This window comes from Chrysemys picta, chromosome 11, assembly GCF_011386835.1.
Source record: "Chrysemys picta bellii isolate R12L10 chromosome 11, ASM1138683v2, whole genome shotgun sequence".
NCBI classification, from domain to species: domain Eukaryota; kingdom Metazoa; phylum Chordata; order Testudines; family Emydidae; genus Chrysemys; species Chrysemys picta.
The window spans coordinates 66,784,614-66,803,533 of NC_088801.1; the positions used below are offsets into that span (position 1 = coordinate 66,784,614).

Here is an 18,920-nt window from a genome sequence, read left to right on the forward strand (position 1 = left end):
GAATCATCTTTGACGCCATAACCCTACCATAAAAACTGTTTTGCATAACTGTCTTTAAACCAGACTACAAGTGTTTAAAAATACAATCACTAAAACTTGGTCTTTAATATTACAGTATATATTATATATTTATATAAATAAAAGAATTGGGCAGTGCTGGTAGCCCCACTTATAACAAAGATTACCTGACACTTCTCATTATCAGATGCTTTTTTCAGTTGCTTATGCCTTTGCCTGGGAAACTCAAAGGGTTAAAGTTTGGCAATCTTAATTCTGCCATTTCCTAGCTTTGGCGTGCTTGACTTTGCAACCTGGACATTCTTTCAATGTAGTTTTGTGTATGTGACATTTAAATACGCAGCTGTGATGTTGTGTATAGGGCAGGGGTAGGCAACCTGCGGCACGTGAGCTGATTTTCAGTGGCACGCTGCCTGGGTCCTGGCTACCAGTTTGCGGAGGTCCTGCATTTTAATTTTAATTTTAAATGAAGCTTCTTAAACATTTTAAAAACTGTATTTGCTTTACATACAACAATAGTTTAGTTATATATTATAGACTTACAGAAAGAGACCTTCTAAAAACGTTAAAATGTATTACTGGCACGTGAAACCTTAAATTAGAGTGAATAAATGAAGACTCGGCACACCACTTCTGAAAGGTTGCCAACCCCTATAGGGGTTTTGTAGAAATAAAAAAAAATTCTTGTGTGACTGACCAAGTATAAATTAAAGAAAAGCTGTGAACAACATTACATGCATTTCTCAGGAACCTGTCATGTCCACAAACCACTTAACGCCCCCAGACGCATGGCTGTAACTATGTTCTCATACCCTTGTCGTGTCTAAGTATAGCCTCAAAGCTTAAGATATGTGAGTATTTATTACATTTTTATTTAGATTTATAAATGAATGAGTGACTGAAAGAATGATAAAGTCCACTAGGAACCTATCCATGCACATTTAATTTATCTTGGTAGCATACAAACACTATAGTGTTGGTTGTTACATGCTCTGGTTTCTCTTCAAAGCGGTGTGGCCTACTAGACAGAGCACTGGGCTGGAATAAGGAGAACTGTTCTGTTTCCAGTTCTGCTCCACTTCCCTGCTGGGTTCTAGTCCAATACCTTTCTGGGTGACCTAGGGCAAGTCAGTTCAGCACTGTGCCTCAGTTTCCCCACATGACCCATGTAGAGATGCACTGACCTCAGGGGTGTTCTGTGGGCATGCTGGGATCTGCCCACACAGAACATGTCAGGATTTGGTCCTAACGTTGAGAATTTAAACCAGACAACCATTACACAGATATACATACAGGGCTCACTTACACTCGAAAGTTGACACCCTACCTTAATCGGAGTTAATTTAAAAGTCTAATAGCTATGCCTGAATAATTCCACGTGTAGTTACTCTTATTCCAGAATAAGAGTGTCTTGTTCCTGTTTAGCTTTCAAAATGGATTCCAGAATAATAGCTATTCCAGAATAATTCCATGTGTAGACAAGTTCCTCCTCCGGCCCTCCATCCCCCAACAGGAGTTCCCAGAAGAGATTCCTTGTTATCAAAATACTGCATATATGAATTACACATTACAGGACATATTAAAAAAAAATAGCAATAAGCAGTATGAAAAATGTAGAATTGATAACTAGCATTCCTTACTGATTTGTTTTCCTTCTGGTGGCATTACAAGAACATGACTAAATGCACAGCTTGATGCAGGACTGAAATAACTATAATATGAGTTTCACATATAAATCATGAGATGAATTTTGGAGAAAAGAAACACCCCAACTATCCTAATCTTCTCTCTGCAACTTCTTCCTCCTACTTATCAAATAACTGCTACAGTAATTACTTCAATCTTATGTAACTTTCCCTGGAAATTTCTGAACCATCCAAGAGAATAGACCACATGTTTCATGTAAACAGGTTTGCTAGAATATAGTCATACAAAGAGTGGTAAATTCTTTCAATTTCAAAGAAGGGAATTCAAAGACTATCATCAGGTTACTAATCTGTCGGCCTTTGGACATATGCTGGTGTGTAATTCATGCTACCAGAATTTCAAGGCTGCATGAACTCCCACAAACTGGCCGTAAAACAAGAAATAGGACATGTCGGCCATGTCCCCTCTCTCTACTCTGGACACCACAGACAGCCCTCCATGGGATCAGGAATCTAAACTCTCTAAATCAAACAACTATTTTCATGGCTCCTAACGAGGCCTTCAGCAGAGAGGATGGATTCCTGGGGTAGCAGTGATATTAATGCGCTGCCAATGGCGTTATATTTCCTGGAAGCTGAACAGGGGGATCACAGAGCCCATGTGGATGCCCAGGACACATGGATTCCGAGGAAGAAACCTATTTTGTCCAGGTGGACAGGGCTGAGAAGGAGAACCAAGATACATTCCATCCCACCAAATGTTTACATTTAGTAGAGTATATTTTTGAATATTAAAAAAATAACACCTCCTCCATAACAATTTTCCTAAATCATCCATTTGCTGGAGATGAACTCTGCACCAGGACAATCCCTGCTGGGGAGAAAAGATACTCTGAAAAGTTTACAGTCCTGAATTTAAAGTTACTGGGCCAGATATTCACTGGTACAAGTCAAGTAAGGATCTTGCCCACACAGTTTTCATATCATATCATATCATTAGTGGGCATATTTGTCATCCCTGTAGAGTGACCCGGGTGCACGATCCTCTAAAGCCCTGGCTGTCTTGAGACGCCAGCAGATCTCAAATCATCGGCACGAAAAGGATAGCCAACTGAAAGGGCTGTTGCCCTCTGTGCTACTTCCTAGCCCATCCCACTACAGCATAGTGTGGTTCCACTTAGGAAACCTATTTCCGCTGTCTCCAGAGTCATATCACACACCCCTCGGGTAATGGGATATAAGGTGCAAGGCCAGGTTTCAGGTTTCATCAACATCTGTGGAAAATTCTTCAGCAACTTCCATGGGCAAGCAGGAAATATTACTGCATAGAGCACCAGGGCACCTTCTAGTTCCTATTATGCATCACCATGCCTCTCCCCATGTAACACAGAGCCAAAAATATGCACAACACTTGCAGAAGTCTATCTGCATGTTCCTGTGGACAATGTCGTCACTTAAGTACCACTCTCCATTTTATTTTACTACTTCCTGGTATCTGCATGCATTTTATCCCCTCCAATGCTATAAGCAGAGCGAGCAATTTGGCCTGATAAAGAGCTACGCATATTTACCAAATTGTTAAGAGCAACAGAAGAGAACAAATTTAGTTTCAAAGGGAGATAACTACATCTGTGCATCAGAGGGCAGCCTTGGGCTCCTACAGAGCTTAAGAACTATGGGAACTACAGAATGCTAATGACCTAAAAAGGCAGATATAGGTATGACAGACAAAATTCACTGCCATCAGCGTTTAGTCCTGTGGCATATAAATAGGGTCACGCGCATAATGGAATTTAAAAAACAAACAAAAAAGAACGGTGGGGAAAGTGAAATGCAGTTTAAAAAAAAAGTGATAAATTTCCATATGGTTTTTGAAATGCCTTTTAAAAATGCACCCAACGGTGCACACCAAGATAGAAAATGAATGAAAAACTTTTAAAGAAAAATATATATTAAAAAAAAAAAAAAAAATCTATTTGACCATGTACACCATCATTACAATGTATTTGTGTTACAGAGGCATCAATCCAGCTCCGGGTACCGTTGTGCTGGGCACTGCAAATAAGGGCTTGTATACATAGAAAAGTTGTACCAATTTAACTACACCGGTATAGTTAAAGTGGTACAACCTCTTGAGAGTGGAGACACTTTATAACCAGTATATCTATTCCTGTGTGGAATGGGAAAGAAGCTATCCTGGTATAAGGACCTTTATACCAGTATAACTACATCCACACTAGTGGTTGTACTCATAAAAAAGATTAGAAATAATTATGCTAGTACAGTATCTGTGTGTACACCAAGCCTAAGACACAACATGAGGCAGAGGCTGTCTCCAGAGCAGTTTACAGTCTTTACAAATTCAGTCCAAGGAAATGCAGTGGCACAGAGACACCAAGTGACTTGCCTGCCTACCCCCCCCCCCCCCACACACACACACACACACACCCCAGAGAACAAAACCAGGTCTCCAGACTCCCTGATCCACCAGCCCACACAGCCTCTCAGTGAGTTGTGATAGCATTTGGGGATTCTACTTCTGTTCAAAAACCTCCTGGGTAGGGCAGTAGAGAGGCTGATTTTCAGCTTCCAAACTGATGGTGGTAGAGGGAAACCTTCTCTACCCCAGTGAAAGAGAGACACAACACGGAGCATGCTCAGCATAAGAGGCCAGCAATAGGCATGGCACCTTGCCAGAACAGAAGGGAATGGGGGAAAGTATTTTGGCATGTTTTCCTAAGACACCAGTTCTGTGGATACAGCTGAATTGGACCAGACCAGGTAGTTTCATATTGGGAAAAACAGCCTGATCCAACTAGGTACCCTATCCAGTGTTTCTTTTAATGGTGGATGCAATGTAAACTACAGAATAACCTAGCCAATTAAACCACTCCCTGAGCCTCCCCACACTCAAACCATGTAAGGCGAGAGGAGGTAGGAGGCAACAGAGCCCTTCCTTCCGCTCTTTAATTAAAAGCATAGGGGAGCTCCCCTGCTCTCCTTGGCTTGTATAAGCACCCTGCCCTCAAACGTTCCTCTTCCTCCTTAGCTAGGAGAGAGAGAGAGAGAGAGAGAGCAGCTCCCTCTGCTGTTTGTCAGTTTTAGCCACTGCACCTAAAGCGATGGCCAACGCAGAGAACTCCAGTCCTGCGTCTATAAGGCCCAATACTACAAGATGCCCAGCACTTTGAACTTTCCATTGACTTACGGAAGTAGAGGGAGCTCAGCACTTCTCGCAGGATTAGGAAGCCGGTGCTTGATCCAGTTCCCATTCAAGTCCATGAAAAGGCTCTTATTTACTTCAATGGGAGCTGGGTCTTGCCCCAAGTTTGTCTTTGGGGGAAAAATGAAATGCTGCCTACTGAATTTCTATTCATTCAGTTTTGAGAAACACCTGACAACTACTATATTCCAAAGAAATGGAGGACTTTTCCCCCCTCATGAGTGTCTGACAAGAAACCAAAATGAAGATTCAAAAGCTAAGTATTAAAACCTGCTGACTCTTCAGCTATCAAGAACGTTGAGTGCTGTAACAGGGTGTGTACTGGAGAGCTAACTGAAGATGACAGTCAAAGGATATTACAGAAGCTCTAGAAGGAGGGCGTGTCCTGTAACAAAGCTGGGGTAGGTGACCTCTCAAAAGAGTCTATTGGTGTGAATAAAATAGTATTTAAACAAGATTAGCTGATCATTCCACTCCACCCTCATTCTAACACTCACCAAAAGGGAGGAATGCTTTTACTGCCAAGTATGTGATATGGTAGGGAGTGATACTGGGAAAAAGTATACATAGGTGAAGCTAGGGTCACCTGCCTTCTAGTTACAAACAGCACTCCCTCAGGATGGTTCAGGTTGTGACTAAGATTTTGTACCGGTATGACCATTTTGATTAGGAGTATGATTTTTTTTAAACCAAAATAGTTTTACCAGTACAACCTCTACTATGGATTAAGTTGCACCAGTATAAAGGTGTCTTATACCATTATAGCTTATTTGCCTTCTTATAGAAGCACTTTCATACCAGTATAATTGTGTCCGGACAGAGGGGCAAGGTTTCCTACCACTTTAATGATCAGTACTAAAGCAGTAAATTTTTTCTTTGTACACAAAGCCTAACTTTATGTCTAAAGCATGAGCTTTTCCCCTCTAACTGCACCAACAGTCAACCAGTTTGCCTAAAATTTCTCGCCAGTTTGCCTAAAACTTCATGTATGTTTTTCTGCCAGGGAGAATATTTCTTGACAAGTTTGAGGTTAATTGGATGAGGGATTTGGGTGACGCAAATGTTTTTTAAAATGAGGATGGTTAATTTTTTCCAAAATTTCTTTAAAAAACAACAACAACCAACAACAAAAACCAAACCTTCCTCTCTCTAAAATCAGCTTGGCCCAGAAACGTCATTGGCCAACATCCTGTGAAACCAGAACTACTGCTTTATGTTATTCTGCATTGGCCATCCTGTAAAACTTAATGGCTGTGCTCATTACCTACAAGAGAATAAATAAATAAATAAATGTTCCAAGGTTGTATCACGACACAATCTTCAAACCTGATTTAATTTCAGGCCGTTTCCTTGCAAAAGGTAGAATCCATAGATGTGTTTATTTAGTCAAACAAATGTGAGGTGGGACGTGAAGTTGATACACCTACAGTAAATGCAACATTTTGCTCAGGGGAAATGACAGAGGTGACACAAGAGTTGTATTAGAGTTTCCAATTCAGAAGGAAAATTAAAGCTACCAAGCAAGATTTTGAGCTTTAAGGTTACAAAAAAGGGACACAATTGATGGTGCAGAATAGTCTTTTTTGATTGGTTGGAATATATTATAGGTAATTTTATAATAATGTCTTGTCTGACTTCTCTATAACAGATTCTAACTTCTTAACACTTTTTGAATTCCCTTCACTTGGTACAATCACCCCAATAGCTTTCTAGTCCGCTACTGTTATTGTTTCCCAAAGGCAACTATTGTAGTAGAGTCATTATATTCAGCAATTGACTCAGGCAACTATAATTATTTTCTTATCAAATTACTTCTTATTCCTCAATATTTGTTCTGCATTGTTATAAAAACATTTTTAAGTGCATTGATTTTTTTAATCAATCAGATATCAAAATTGTTGGATTTTAATATTTATTATTGTTCTTACTCTGTCTATTTTAAGGCATATTTGAATCTAGACCTGGAAATAAGAAAGCCATCTGTGACACTCATTGTAGCACCGTTTGACTCCCTAATTTAAGTGAAACTTTCCTCTGACATGGTCAGACGCCAATAGCTGCCATTATTAATTTTCCATACAATAGCAGACAATGGATTTAGAGAAATATCTTTCATGTTACACAGAGTGGTCGTCAAGTCAACTAAACAAACAACTGAGCCCTTGTATTACAGTGGACTTTTTCCTGAGTCCATTGTAACCTGGAAAAAGTGTTTTCCTCTCAGACAAATTCTATAGCAAGAATGTAGTGTGGAAAAACACCAGAATAGTTTTGTTTCTTTTAAAAATTGCTTTATCTGTTTCATCTGCTTTTACATTGTTCCTCTCCTGAGAATCTTGTTCAGTTTTGACAAGTCCCTGCCCATTTTATTTCCAAGTCAAAGTTGACCGAAGTCAATGGAAAGACTTCCACTGACTTAAATGAGCTTTGGATCAGGGCCTTCGGTCCCTGTTCTGCAATGAACTTTGGACGCGTGGTACTGAGGTCAGTCAATGGGGCTCTATCAAGCACCGACACCCATCCACACCAAGCTCAAGCATGATCAGAGCACTTATGAGAGTTTACCCAAGTAAGGGCTGAGTAACTGGTGAACTAGAACTTCCATCTTTGGGCCGGTGTAAACACATAGTTCAATGTAAGCATGCTACTGGATACAGTATTTCTTGAACTGGAGTTGGAGGGAAACAGTCTGTCTATACAACTGGCTACTTACAATTTAGTTACAATAAGTTACTTAGAATTATTTGAATATTTGCCAATACCTATCTGTACTTTGCTAAAGGGAGATGCATATTGTAAGGTATACATATCATTAGTTAGCTATGACAAGCAATCTACTCTGATTTATCTTTTAGGATCATCTCATTTGGAAGAAAAGTGGGTGTCTGCCCCATCAGTAACCTATGCATGTAACTCTGATATCGTAAAGTGATACTATGTTAAGGAAGCAATAGAGACTCTTCAACATGAGCCAAAATATTTAACCTGCAACCTTTTGGAACAGAAGCTGAAAACATCAGTGGCTTGGCCAAAAGTCTTACTAATATGGAATTGCCACAGGCTAATAAATATGAAGAACTCTTCACCAAGCGCATCATTTTACTACTGTTGAGTGAGAACTGCTTGATTGGTTCAGAAGCAAGTCTTGCACTCTCGTCTGTTCGATGCACTCTTTACTGTATAGTAAAATACCATGGTTTCATCTCTGTTTAAACTGGACATGGCTAAAATAAGAGCTATGGCTCAAACACAGGACTGAGGATCTAATCCTGATCTTCACCCCTGCAGACCCAGAAGAACTAATGCAGGTTCCACTTCTTTGGGGGATCAGCTGGTAAATCTGGGAGTGAAGGATTTGGGGGCCCAATCCACCTCCCACGGAAAACAACAGCCCCAATACAGCACTGCCCAGTACCTTGTGTCGCTACTTACACCAGTGCAAAAGTAGTGCAAAACACTATCAAATCAGAATTACACGCACTTGGTACCAAAATAAATGGGCACTCCAGCAGTGTATCAAGATCTTTCTAGCAACTTCTAAGCAGACCCATGGTCTGTGCCCACAGAGTACCCGTCCTCCCTACCTACCTACTATGGAGCCTACCTTCATGGGGTGTGCTTGCATTGTAGCAGCAGGAATTTTGAAAGGCAAGAAAATCCACAACTTAGCAGTTTCCAATAGCCATTCTTCTCCCTGCAAAGGGAAAATGTAGAGGCCCACGGGCTACTGAAGCTCTCTGAATGTGGAACATATGGTGGACCCCAATGCACAGCCTTGTTATTTGGCCTGTATCCACTGGGTTGAAGATTTGGCCCTATGTGTAAACTAACCAATTCAACTGCAACAAAAGCCTCACAGCCGCTAATCAACATCTTTGATTTTTTTGACATGAGATAAAGCTCCTCACTCTAAAACATTTTGATGTTTGATCAGAAGAAAAATCTAGTTTTGTAATGAAAAGAAGAAGAATTCTATATGAAAAAGAGGGGGTCGTATTCCTAGGTTCCAATCATACAGGCAAAAGTCCTGCATCCCAAATCAAATTTTATCTGCTTCCAGAACACTGGATAGAGCCCTACATTTGTCCACACAAACATATCCTTAAAACAGGCCAACAACAGTGAAAGTTATTGACACATATGCAAGATTAAATATTCAGGAATTTTCACCAACACCAGGAGCCATGTGCATATGCTGAACTCGGAACATGCCTGTTGCAGGCATGAATGAGATTAAACTAGAATAATCATTGCAAAGTGAAATCAAATGCTAACATATTTTCACATGAACTCAGCAGACAGCTTTACTCATTAATTAGACCCTGGTTTTTAGCCTATATGATAAAGAAAAAAAACCCACTGTTTTAAATCTTATCGCTGATGAAGCCTTCCCATTAATAAAAATGTAAACAAAGAGAGTAGTAAAACTTTTATAAGCCAATAAAAAAAAAAAATCAGAATCCCAATGCAGCAGGATTGGAAAGGTCTAAAGCTGCTGAATTAGGACAGGATGTCATATAAAGTTCAGCCCAGAGTGTTAGCAATCACATTCTCTAGCAACATGTATAGAATTGGAAATCTTCATAATAACCCTCAGTTTTAAAGGCTCATAAACTCTGTATTTTACTCGTAATTTGCAGGAGGTAAAGAGAAATTGTTAAGGAAAAGTAACACTTTCCTCTCAGTAAAAAAAGGCTTTGAAGATAATACACTTATTATTACAAACAAACAAATTCTTAATGCCTTACTTTTCCTTCCAGAATATTTGGAGAAATGTACAACTTTTTTTTTACTGTATATATTCACACACACACAAGAGAAAGAGAGAGAGAGAGAGAGAAAAAATGAGTATCACAAAGAAAAAAAACCCACTGAAAGTATATTGGAAACAATACAGTTTAAATTACTTTTGAATACAAATAATAAAGCACTTTATGATAAGTATCTTGATAAAACATTGTAATCAACAGTGAAACAATCTATGTTCTTAAGATAAAAGTATGTATAGGCTCCAAAATGTAGCTGAAAGGTGTTGTTTCATTTAAGGGTGAAAAAATCCATCATCAAAAATATTAAGTACACCTGACTCTCAGTGTTACACTCACAGGTCCCTCAGCACTTTCTCAGTTTCTCTTTTGACATTCTAAAACAAAACCCTTTCAATTTGTTAAAGACTCAACTGGTGAGAGAGTTCCATAAATTACCAATTTATACTGGCCATTTTCTGAAATTTTCAAAGCAAAGCTAAGATAATGAACAAGATGCTGAAGTTTCCATTCAGAACAGTAAAATATATCCTGCCATCAAGCCTGCATAGTGTAACTTTAGATTTTGCTTGAGTCAAGCCTTTTTGAAATAAAAGCTTGTGGGCTTTTTAGATACAGCTATTTCAGACTGCTTTTTGGAATCCTGCTAAAAAGCTGTTTGGATCTCAAAACCGTCAAAGCAAAACAAGGACTAGTAAAACCTAGTGTTTCCTACCTGGTACAGGTAAGGACCAGCTCTCAAATGCCACCTTGGGATACTTCAGACTAGTAATCAGATTCATGTTTAGAAGAGACACTAACATGAACAAAACCAAATCTGTCCCGTCCTTTTCTTCTTTAGTAGCAAAATCTACAGTAGTGGCTTTAGTCTAGTGAGCAAGATGAAGACCCCACAGACTAAACTAGTCCAAATATGCTGCTAGAGAGAAATACACAAAAAGAAGGCTTACTGCTTGTCATGTGACTCGGTGAGGTATGCTGCCCATTGGGTGTGCTTGAAGTGAGGTCAATAGCCATGTTGAAGTGCTCCCTTTCGGGCGAAAGCTCATTGTCACCTGCTTTCACAAAATAAAACACTTAGGTTTCTGTCCCATGGCGCCATAAAATTATCCAATTATACAGCATTCAGACTTGCTAACTTCTTTTCTACCCACCCGCCTTCCACTTTTAATAGAGTCCTCCACGGTCAACTAAAATTGGCTTCCTAGTGACCACAAACATAATATTTTTTTTATTAGAATCAAAAAGTATCCTCCAATCCTCCCAGATTATAAAAAGTACACGTGCAAATCTTGCTCTGGCTGCTTTACATGAACAGAACTTAGAATTACTTGCCCATTTCTACATACTGTGGTACTAACAGACTAGAGACTGAACTGGAGCAGAGTGGAGTATCATTCTGATGTAAGGACCTTCCACTCCAATTTTGATTCATGATTTTCATGTAGCTGGCCATTAAGCTAGAATAGTTCAACGAAGTAAAATATTTTCCCCTAATGAACAAGAAGGGAGCAATGCACAGTACTAAAAAGCCTCACCGTAAAAAATGATTTAGTTTCTGTCCTGTTTCTCATTTATGTTTTATATAAAATAAACATTGCCCTCTTATGAAAATATTTAAGTATATAATATAGTGGTTTTTAAAAATAACCACTAAAGTTTAGTGTTAAATGGTATCTCTCCAGCGTTCTCTTACAATATGGAGTTTAATAACAGCACAAATGAAAGTTAAGAATTTCGGGGGGGGGGGTTATAACACTTTCTGCAGAGATATTGTGAAAAGGAAAGCAAAGGAGACTTCACAAGTAAACCAACAAAATTAAATAAAAGTACTTACATGTTATATATCCATCAGTAGCCTCTGCTTCCATAGTCAAAGTGCAGTGCTACAAGGCAAAAGAATACACCCTCAAAGATGCCTGCCAGTATCAGCCATTAAATGCTTAAACTTACTTAAAGCCATTAGTAGTTGCCTCTTTTGCTGCTGCTGCTACAACCAGCACCTAAGAAACATGCAAATGAGCACACGCCGTGCACTGGTAAGTCACTGAACTCTTTTGGCAAATGATCTAAAGCTGCTGCAGATGGGGTAGAAAAGGTAAGTTTGCATCTTGATGAGCTGTGTTGAGACTATAATTTGATTTTTAATTACAGTTCCAGCTGCTTTAATGATTTTTTTTTGAGGTTCCAGTTGGACCAGGTATGTTTTAACTGGGATTTTAATGCTTTATCAATTAGCAGTTCTCACAGCCACAGCAGTCTTCCAAGATGTTGATACTATAAAGATTGCCCTTTTCACATTTATTCCATGGTGGCTCATCATGTTCTGACTAAAAACAAAACCCTTCAGTGTCCATATTCCTTTCAGAGTTATTACAGCCTTTTGTCTTCAATTGGCCATCGAGCATCCTCACTCACACACCCAGACACCTGTGCATGCACCTGTTCATTGTAACCATACCTATCTATCATACTAGGGGCTGGATGTCATATTTAATACTTCTAGAGCATGCATTTTGTGGTGTGTGCCAATCTCAAAGTTTCTGGAAGCACTTTGCTGACATAGAACAAGCTATTACTTTCCAGAAACTCAAGTAACTGTATAGGATGACACCCCCTAGCTTTCATTTGATTAAAAGAGAGAGAAAGAGAGAGAGAGGCAGGGGAAGAAATCAATAATCGTAACTATATTCTTTTAAGTGGAAAAGTTAAGAAACTGACATAATCAGAGGAGAATTTTATTTCCTCTCTCCATCTACGGCCCCTTTTTGCCTTTAGTTTCAAACTCTCACTGCACCAAGCAGCTAAATTATTCACAATGAGCCATTTCTGTATTGATCGCCGAGTATATTTAGCCCTGGCTCCTGGAATTTCTCCATTACTTACTGGAAACAGGCAGCTTCACTTCTTGTCTCCAAAACCACTTCCCTCTCCCTTACCCCCCTTGTCCTCCGCCCCCCCCCCAAAAAACAACAACTTTTCTCTGTGTTCCTCTCTGGTATAAGGCAGATCAAATTCCCAGGCACTCGGTACACATAACACTTACATTTCAAACTGGAGAGCTGCTATCAAACGCTTGCCATTACTGATTGTAACAACTTTTAGAGATCACTTTAAAATAAAAACAGACAAGCAGCTTCCTCAAGCCCTTTCAATGTTAACTTATCTTCCCCCTAGTACAGGTAGACAGACACACATGCGGGGGAGGGGGGGGCGCGGAGAACACGTCAGAAGCAACAGGGAAAGAAGACCATCCTAGCCAATGAAATGGAAGGAAAGAAAGGAAAGGACGGGAAGGGTGGAGGGGGAAGGAATGAAATATACATAAAAGAAAATGTTCTTTGATTATTTGAAATGAAGAAAAAAGAGAGTTTGATCACCATGCCCAGGTGTAATGGCAAATCTCCGCTGCTAACCCCCTCCTGCCCACCACGAATGGAGAGATAGTTATGATCGTATTGAAGACATAGCGAGATGGGAAAAGTTAACCCCCTCCCCAAAATTAAAATCCCCTCTCCCCCGCCCCGTCCGTCCCCTGAAACTTACAAGTAGAACATTCAGAGTGAACGGATCGGTGGGGGAAACTGAACAGGAAAAAAAAAAAAAGAGCGAGGTCTCCCTCCCTTGGGTGGTCTTGTTGAGAAACTCGCTCAGGAATGGCACATACTTTCAGGAAAGATGAAGAACAAAAAGAGAGAGAGGGAGGGGGAGAGAGGTCAGCCAGTGCTACAGCAATGCGATTAACCAGGAGAGAGAAAAACTTGATCCACCGGTTCCTTAAGAATCGACAAGAAAACTGGAGGAGAGGAAGAAAGGGGAGACATGGAGTGGGGGGGGGGGAGGAACAGAGAAGTTAAAAAAAAAACACCCACACAGAGCAATAAACCTAGGCCAACTTCACAGGATTGTTTTTGGCCCTTGGCAAAATGAAGAGATCTTAATTTCATCTCTGCCTCTCCCCGCCCAGAGCACAACCTGTCAAAGTAATTTAAGTCCTGCCTTATTCAATATCGTGTGTGCCATGCCAGTAATAATACTAAAATAATACTAAAAAGGGATCTAGATCACCTTCTCCCAGGTAGCTGCAGCTAGAATAGGAAGCGGTTACAAATTGCAATTCAAACCCTTGTTGTCAGTTTCCAGAGCTGAGAACTGATTAATCGATTAACATCCCAGAAAACAAGAATTTTAATTGTAAAAAAAAAAAAAAAAGACCCCGAAAGGCTTTGCCAATCCTACCCCTGAAAGCCAGTCACTATGCTAAACCTACAACAAATAATAATATTAATCTCCCCCCTCCTCCAAACACACATATACAGACCGATTTATTATTATTATTGGTTAACAGCAACAAGTCATTTGATCCCATCCCAGCGCGAGAGATGCTACATATAATTACACTTTACTTGGAGCCAGCCCCCACCCCTTTGCAAAGCGGAGACATTCACACAGAGAGATTTCTATGAGCCATAACACAAATAAGCCAGAGCTCTTTCTTCCCCCCCCCTCCGAAAAACAAAATGCCAAGCGAAGATTTACCTCAGCAGTGCATGCAGTACCTCACTTCCATCACCCTTTTGTTTTGTGTTTTTATTAGTGTCTCCTCTCCCTTGCTTTCTGTGCCTAATGCTTGTGTGTTTGGGCACTGCAGTTGGTTATGGAAACTGTAAGCAGTGGATCTGTAGCTAAGGGTAATCCTGTTTTTACTTCCTCCATCTTCAGAGAGCAGGGTTAGCCTGGGACAGCTGGTCAAACCCCGAGAAACCGATCCGGCAAAGACACACACACACACACATCACACATCTCACCCAGGCAGCCTCTCTCAGAGACACCCTGAGCCGGAGAGAGAGGCAGGACTGGATCTGGGAGTGTGTCTCTGGGCTGCTCAACACACTCGGCAATCGATTACAGGACAAGTGCTGCTTCTGCTGCTCCCTCCCAGCAAAGGCTCTGAAGGTTGCTTCCCCACGCCAGACACTGGAGTGCAGCCTGAAAGAGCCATTTAGATCCCTCTCTGCCGAACGAGAACCACAGAGCCAGAGGAAGGAGGAAAGCCATGACCTGGGGCTGCATTTCTGCAGCCTGCATGAACTTACTTTGCTGCTCTCCGATTCATGATTCAGCCGTTCTATTCCTGAACTTTCTTTCTTTCTTAGATTCTGCACTGTGAAATCACAGACACGGCAGCAGGAATCAGATTGTGTTTTGTGCATGAAAAAGAACAACAACGAGCCTTTCCGGGTTATAGATTTAGAGATAGGATTGAGGGGCATCACTTCCATTGAAATGAATGTGAGTTGTGTGTCTCAATCCCCTAAACTGCCGTGAAAACCTCAGCCAGTATGGCTTACTATAATGTCAGTGTAGAGTAACAGACAGTGTGACAGCACCGTGCGTATAGGTGTGTAAGTAAAATGAAGGTGAATCGAAACTGAACAATAGCTGGTGCCTATAATCCCATATCATTTCAATGTACTGTCCTATAGTAGATTTTTAATTTTGTAACTACAGTACACCTCTACCCCGATATAACGCGACCGGATATAACATGAATTTGGATATAAAGCGGTAAAGCAGTGCTCCGGGGGGGGGGGGGGGGGGGGTTTGGGGCAGGCTGCGCACTCCGGCGGATCAAAGCAAGTTCGATATAACACGGTCTCACCTATAACACGGTAAGATTTTTTGGCTTCCGAGGACAGCGTTATAGCAGGGTAGAGGTGTATCTGATCTATTAGCTTTGCCCCAATTACAGTATAAATAAGAATGCACAGGAAAAACCCAAAAGGAAACAATAAAGAGGAGAGAAATCTTTCAAATCCATTATTATGTTTCAGTTGGACATTCATTGTAAGTGTGAGATAAATTATTTTTTTAGTATCCTCAGGTCATATATGTAGAAGTCAGTTTAGCAGGGCAATTGGTACTATTCTCCCCCCCCCCCCCCCCCCCCCCCCCATCATGCATGACTCACTCAGATGTGAGGCTAAAATAATATGTGGAAATTTGAATGTCACTCACCATGGACTGTGCAGGTCTTGATATGGAGCCCGATCCAAAGCCCACTGAAGACAATGGGAGTCTTTCCCCTGACTTTTAATGGATTTGGGTCAGGCCCAACATGATCATTCCTTTTGTTCTTTCATGCTTTGATCAATATTTGAATTAGTTAATTTGATGATGGACTTTGAAATATCATCATTAGGTGTCAGGGTTAATGCTCCAGTGAGATGAAAGGAAGCAATTCCCACTTACTTTCTGAGCTATTGTTTATATGCTGTCTACATTTTATTACATATATTGTATTACACACAAAACTGCATTAAAAGAACATTAAATTTGCAACGTTAAACACTCAACGTTTTGGAAATGCCAGAATTCAGGTGGCCTGTGCACTCTCGGCCACTGGCGCTAACAGAGTAGCTGCTATAGTAGTTGGTTGTCAGACCGTATGTACACCAGTCACCAGAGGAGGATGAGACGCACATTTTGCCAGAGGGTTTCACAGATATTTGCTGACAGCGGAGCAATGAGAGACTCTATTCTCTTCTATTTAGGGTCTCATACCGTGCTCAGCACCATAGTATCTGAGTGCTTTCCAGCAGTGCATTCAGCAATGTGACTACCGTCCATCATGTGGTCTCTCATCCTCTCCCCACGAGATGAAGTATGTGCAGGGGAGTGTTTTATTTTGGAAATGTTTTATTTATTTATGTGTATGTGTATATGAATCTCTATGTGTGCATATATAAAATACACACACACACATAGACATTGCTGTATGTTTCTGGAATGCATGTGTACGAACTCAGGAAGCTTGGGTTCCATTCCAGGTTCTGGTGGGGAGTGTTAGCTAGAGGTCACAGATCCTTGTGCCCATATCCCTCAAACCTGACCCTTTTCCCCTCCAGCCTGCCCTGAACAGTCCTCTGTTTTTCCACCCTTCCCCCGCTGTGCCCTTGGCCCAGTCCCAGTTTTCTCCTCCATGGTTCTGGACTGAGACCGAGGCTCTCCCTACCCCCACCTCCTGACCCCCTGTCCCAGTGTTCCCCATCTTGGGCTCCTTATCCGATCTTAGTGTCCCACCCCATTCCCCACCCTACCTTCCAGTCTCCTTGTCCAGTCAATTTCAGTCCCATTCCCCCCCCCCCCCCCAACTCCTAACCTGGCTCCTTCCACAGATGGAAGGACAGCTCTCGGCCCCTACGTATTGTGGTCAGGCAACTTCTTCCATCACATTGCCTAGGCACCAGCTGGTGGAGTTCTGAGAGCACAGTACAGATACTCTCCCTGTGGTCAGTTTTGGTGCCTGGCCCCTCAGCAGCCAGGACCAGGAGCAGTGCAGGGAAATCTTGCTCAGCCCCTACCGTCCTTGGCTGAAGCATGCTGTGGACAGATGAAATCTTCAGAGAATTTAGCTGTCAATCAAATGTGTACTCAGCATGAGTGAACAGAGACTTTTTCAGAGGCTTATAACTTGGCCAAATTTGGGCATCTTTTCCTAAGGACAGCCAAAGGCATATTCTTGACACCAGGGAGACTTCCTGTGCCAAATTTCAAGCCCCCGCTCTAAAGCACGAAGATGCTAGCGCTTCTCAACGAAACAGTCATAAGAATTGTTTCCAATATGAGCAAAACAACCTATTATCCCCAAATTTCATTCTTTGAAACTTTGAAGAAAAATCAGTCTGAGGCAGACACCTGGCATGGAAAATTTCAGCCCAAATGGGGCTGAAACCAAAGTCTAAGCAACTGAAAACAGGGTAGTAGAACGGGAAGTGATGGGCAATTGTCGGCGGTGCTATCAGTGCAGCCTATAATGTATATAGAGATACATTAATTATAAGCCATAAAATAAAAATGCAAATTAAATAATGTTTTCTTCATTTTAAGGATCAAATTCTGCTTGCCTTATGCGTGTACTCTCATTGGACCAGATTCTGATCTCACTGAATCAGAGAGTTATAATGGTACTACTACTACTATCATATCAGAATATGGCTCCATTGACTCCAATGGCAGGACTCACGTTAGGGAAGTGAACAGAATTTGACACTAGGGGTGAAATCTTGGCCCCATTGAAGTCAATAGCAAACCACCCATTGATTTTAGTGGGGCTAGGATTTCACTTTAGGGGTGAAAATACATTATGTGTATTATGAAAAACTAAATCATAGAATATACTGTAAAGGCATTTGATGCTTGATGAAATAATACCATATGCTATTCTAAGGCAATCCTGAAAATGTTCAGCTATTATCTTCTGTATTGTGAGAGGGAGAAGCAGTTTATTTAAATATAAAATCTCACATAAGTTATAATGAAGATCTTCTTTCAAATTATGTGTATACACATCTTTTAATATAACATAATCAGAAATAATTATTTCCTAAGTATGTTGGATTTTCTTTTATTTATAATTGAATTACATTTTCTGATTGCAACATATGGATTTTCACTCTGCCTGTGTTAACAGAGGGCTGCTGCTATCTTACCAAGACAGCCAAAAGCTATCACTTTTTCATGCTGCATTTTGGGATTTTATGGTGCCTAAAACTCAGTAGTCAATGTTGAGTTGGTATTTCCATTCTCAATCCTATTCACCCAGATTTGAGAGCACAACCGTCCCACACCAAATCAAGCTACACTTTTTTAAATTATAGTATTACAAAAATCAATATTGCCCTGTAAAGCACTTTGTTGTCTAGCTCTCTGAATCAAGATAAGTTATTGACAATACTTCAGAGAAGCGATTACAGAAATCAAAGACACTAAGGCTAATGTCTATATATAGCTCTTTACACCTCCAAAGCATTTTACAAATATTAGCTAATTAATCATTGCAAAACACCTGTGAAGTAGGTAAGTTTTACTGTTCTCATTTTATATAGGAAAAGATAAAGCAATCAAGTGACTAGCCCAAGGCCATATTGAGTGTTAAGAGATGAGACTAGAAAGCAGATCTTCTGACTTCCACACCTATGGACTTGTCTTGTCTACCCAGGGAAATTGTCTACATGGGTATAATTATCCAACAATAGCTATGCTGGAATCTCTCTCTCCCCATGTGGACACTCTATTCCAGAATAAAAGTGATTATAAAGAGCTGATCTTATAAAGTGACTTACAAAATCACTTTATATTCTGGAATAGAGTGTCCACATGGGGAGAGGAGAGATTCCAGTGTAGCTACAGCTGGATAATTATACCACTATAGGTCCGCTGATCAGTTTCCCTTTGTGGACAAGCCCTACACTGCTTCTCCAGATG

At 40.7% G+C, this 18,920-nt stretch overlaps 1 protein-coding gene across 13 annotated transcripts in view; it reads right to left on the minus strand.

Moving 5' to 3' along the window:
- IKZF2 (IKAROS family zinc finger 2) overlaps positions 1–14,497 on the minus strand; it is a 149,709-nt gene extending 135,212 nt beyond the window's left edge. For 2 of the 13 annotated variants that reach the window (XM_065562135.1, XM_065562132.1), the window contains exons 1-3: positions 14,193–14,496; positions 11,491–11,539; positions 10,604–10,711 (exon numbers count right to left, since the gene is read on the minus strand). In XM_065562135.1, the coding sequence (XP_065418207.1) occupies positions 10,604–10,711; positions 11,491–11,524 (142 nt within the window). In that variant the 5' untranslated portion in view covers positions 11,525–11,539; positions 14,193–14,496. Of the gene's footprint in view, positions 1–10,368; positions 10,571–10,603; positions 10,712–11,490; positions 11,540–12,699; positions 12,868–13,199; positions 13,267–14,192 lie in introns of those variants that run through there. The other 11 variants (XM_005279672.4, XM_005279670.4, XM_065562137.1 and 8 more) reach the window with 10 other exon arrangements.
- Between the last annotated feature and the right edge of the window lie 4,423 nt (positions 14,498–18,920).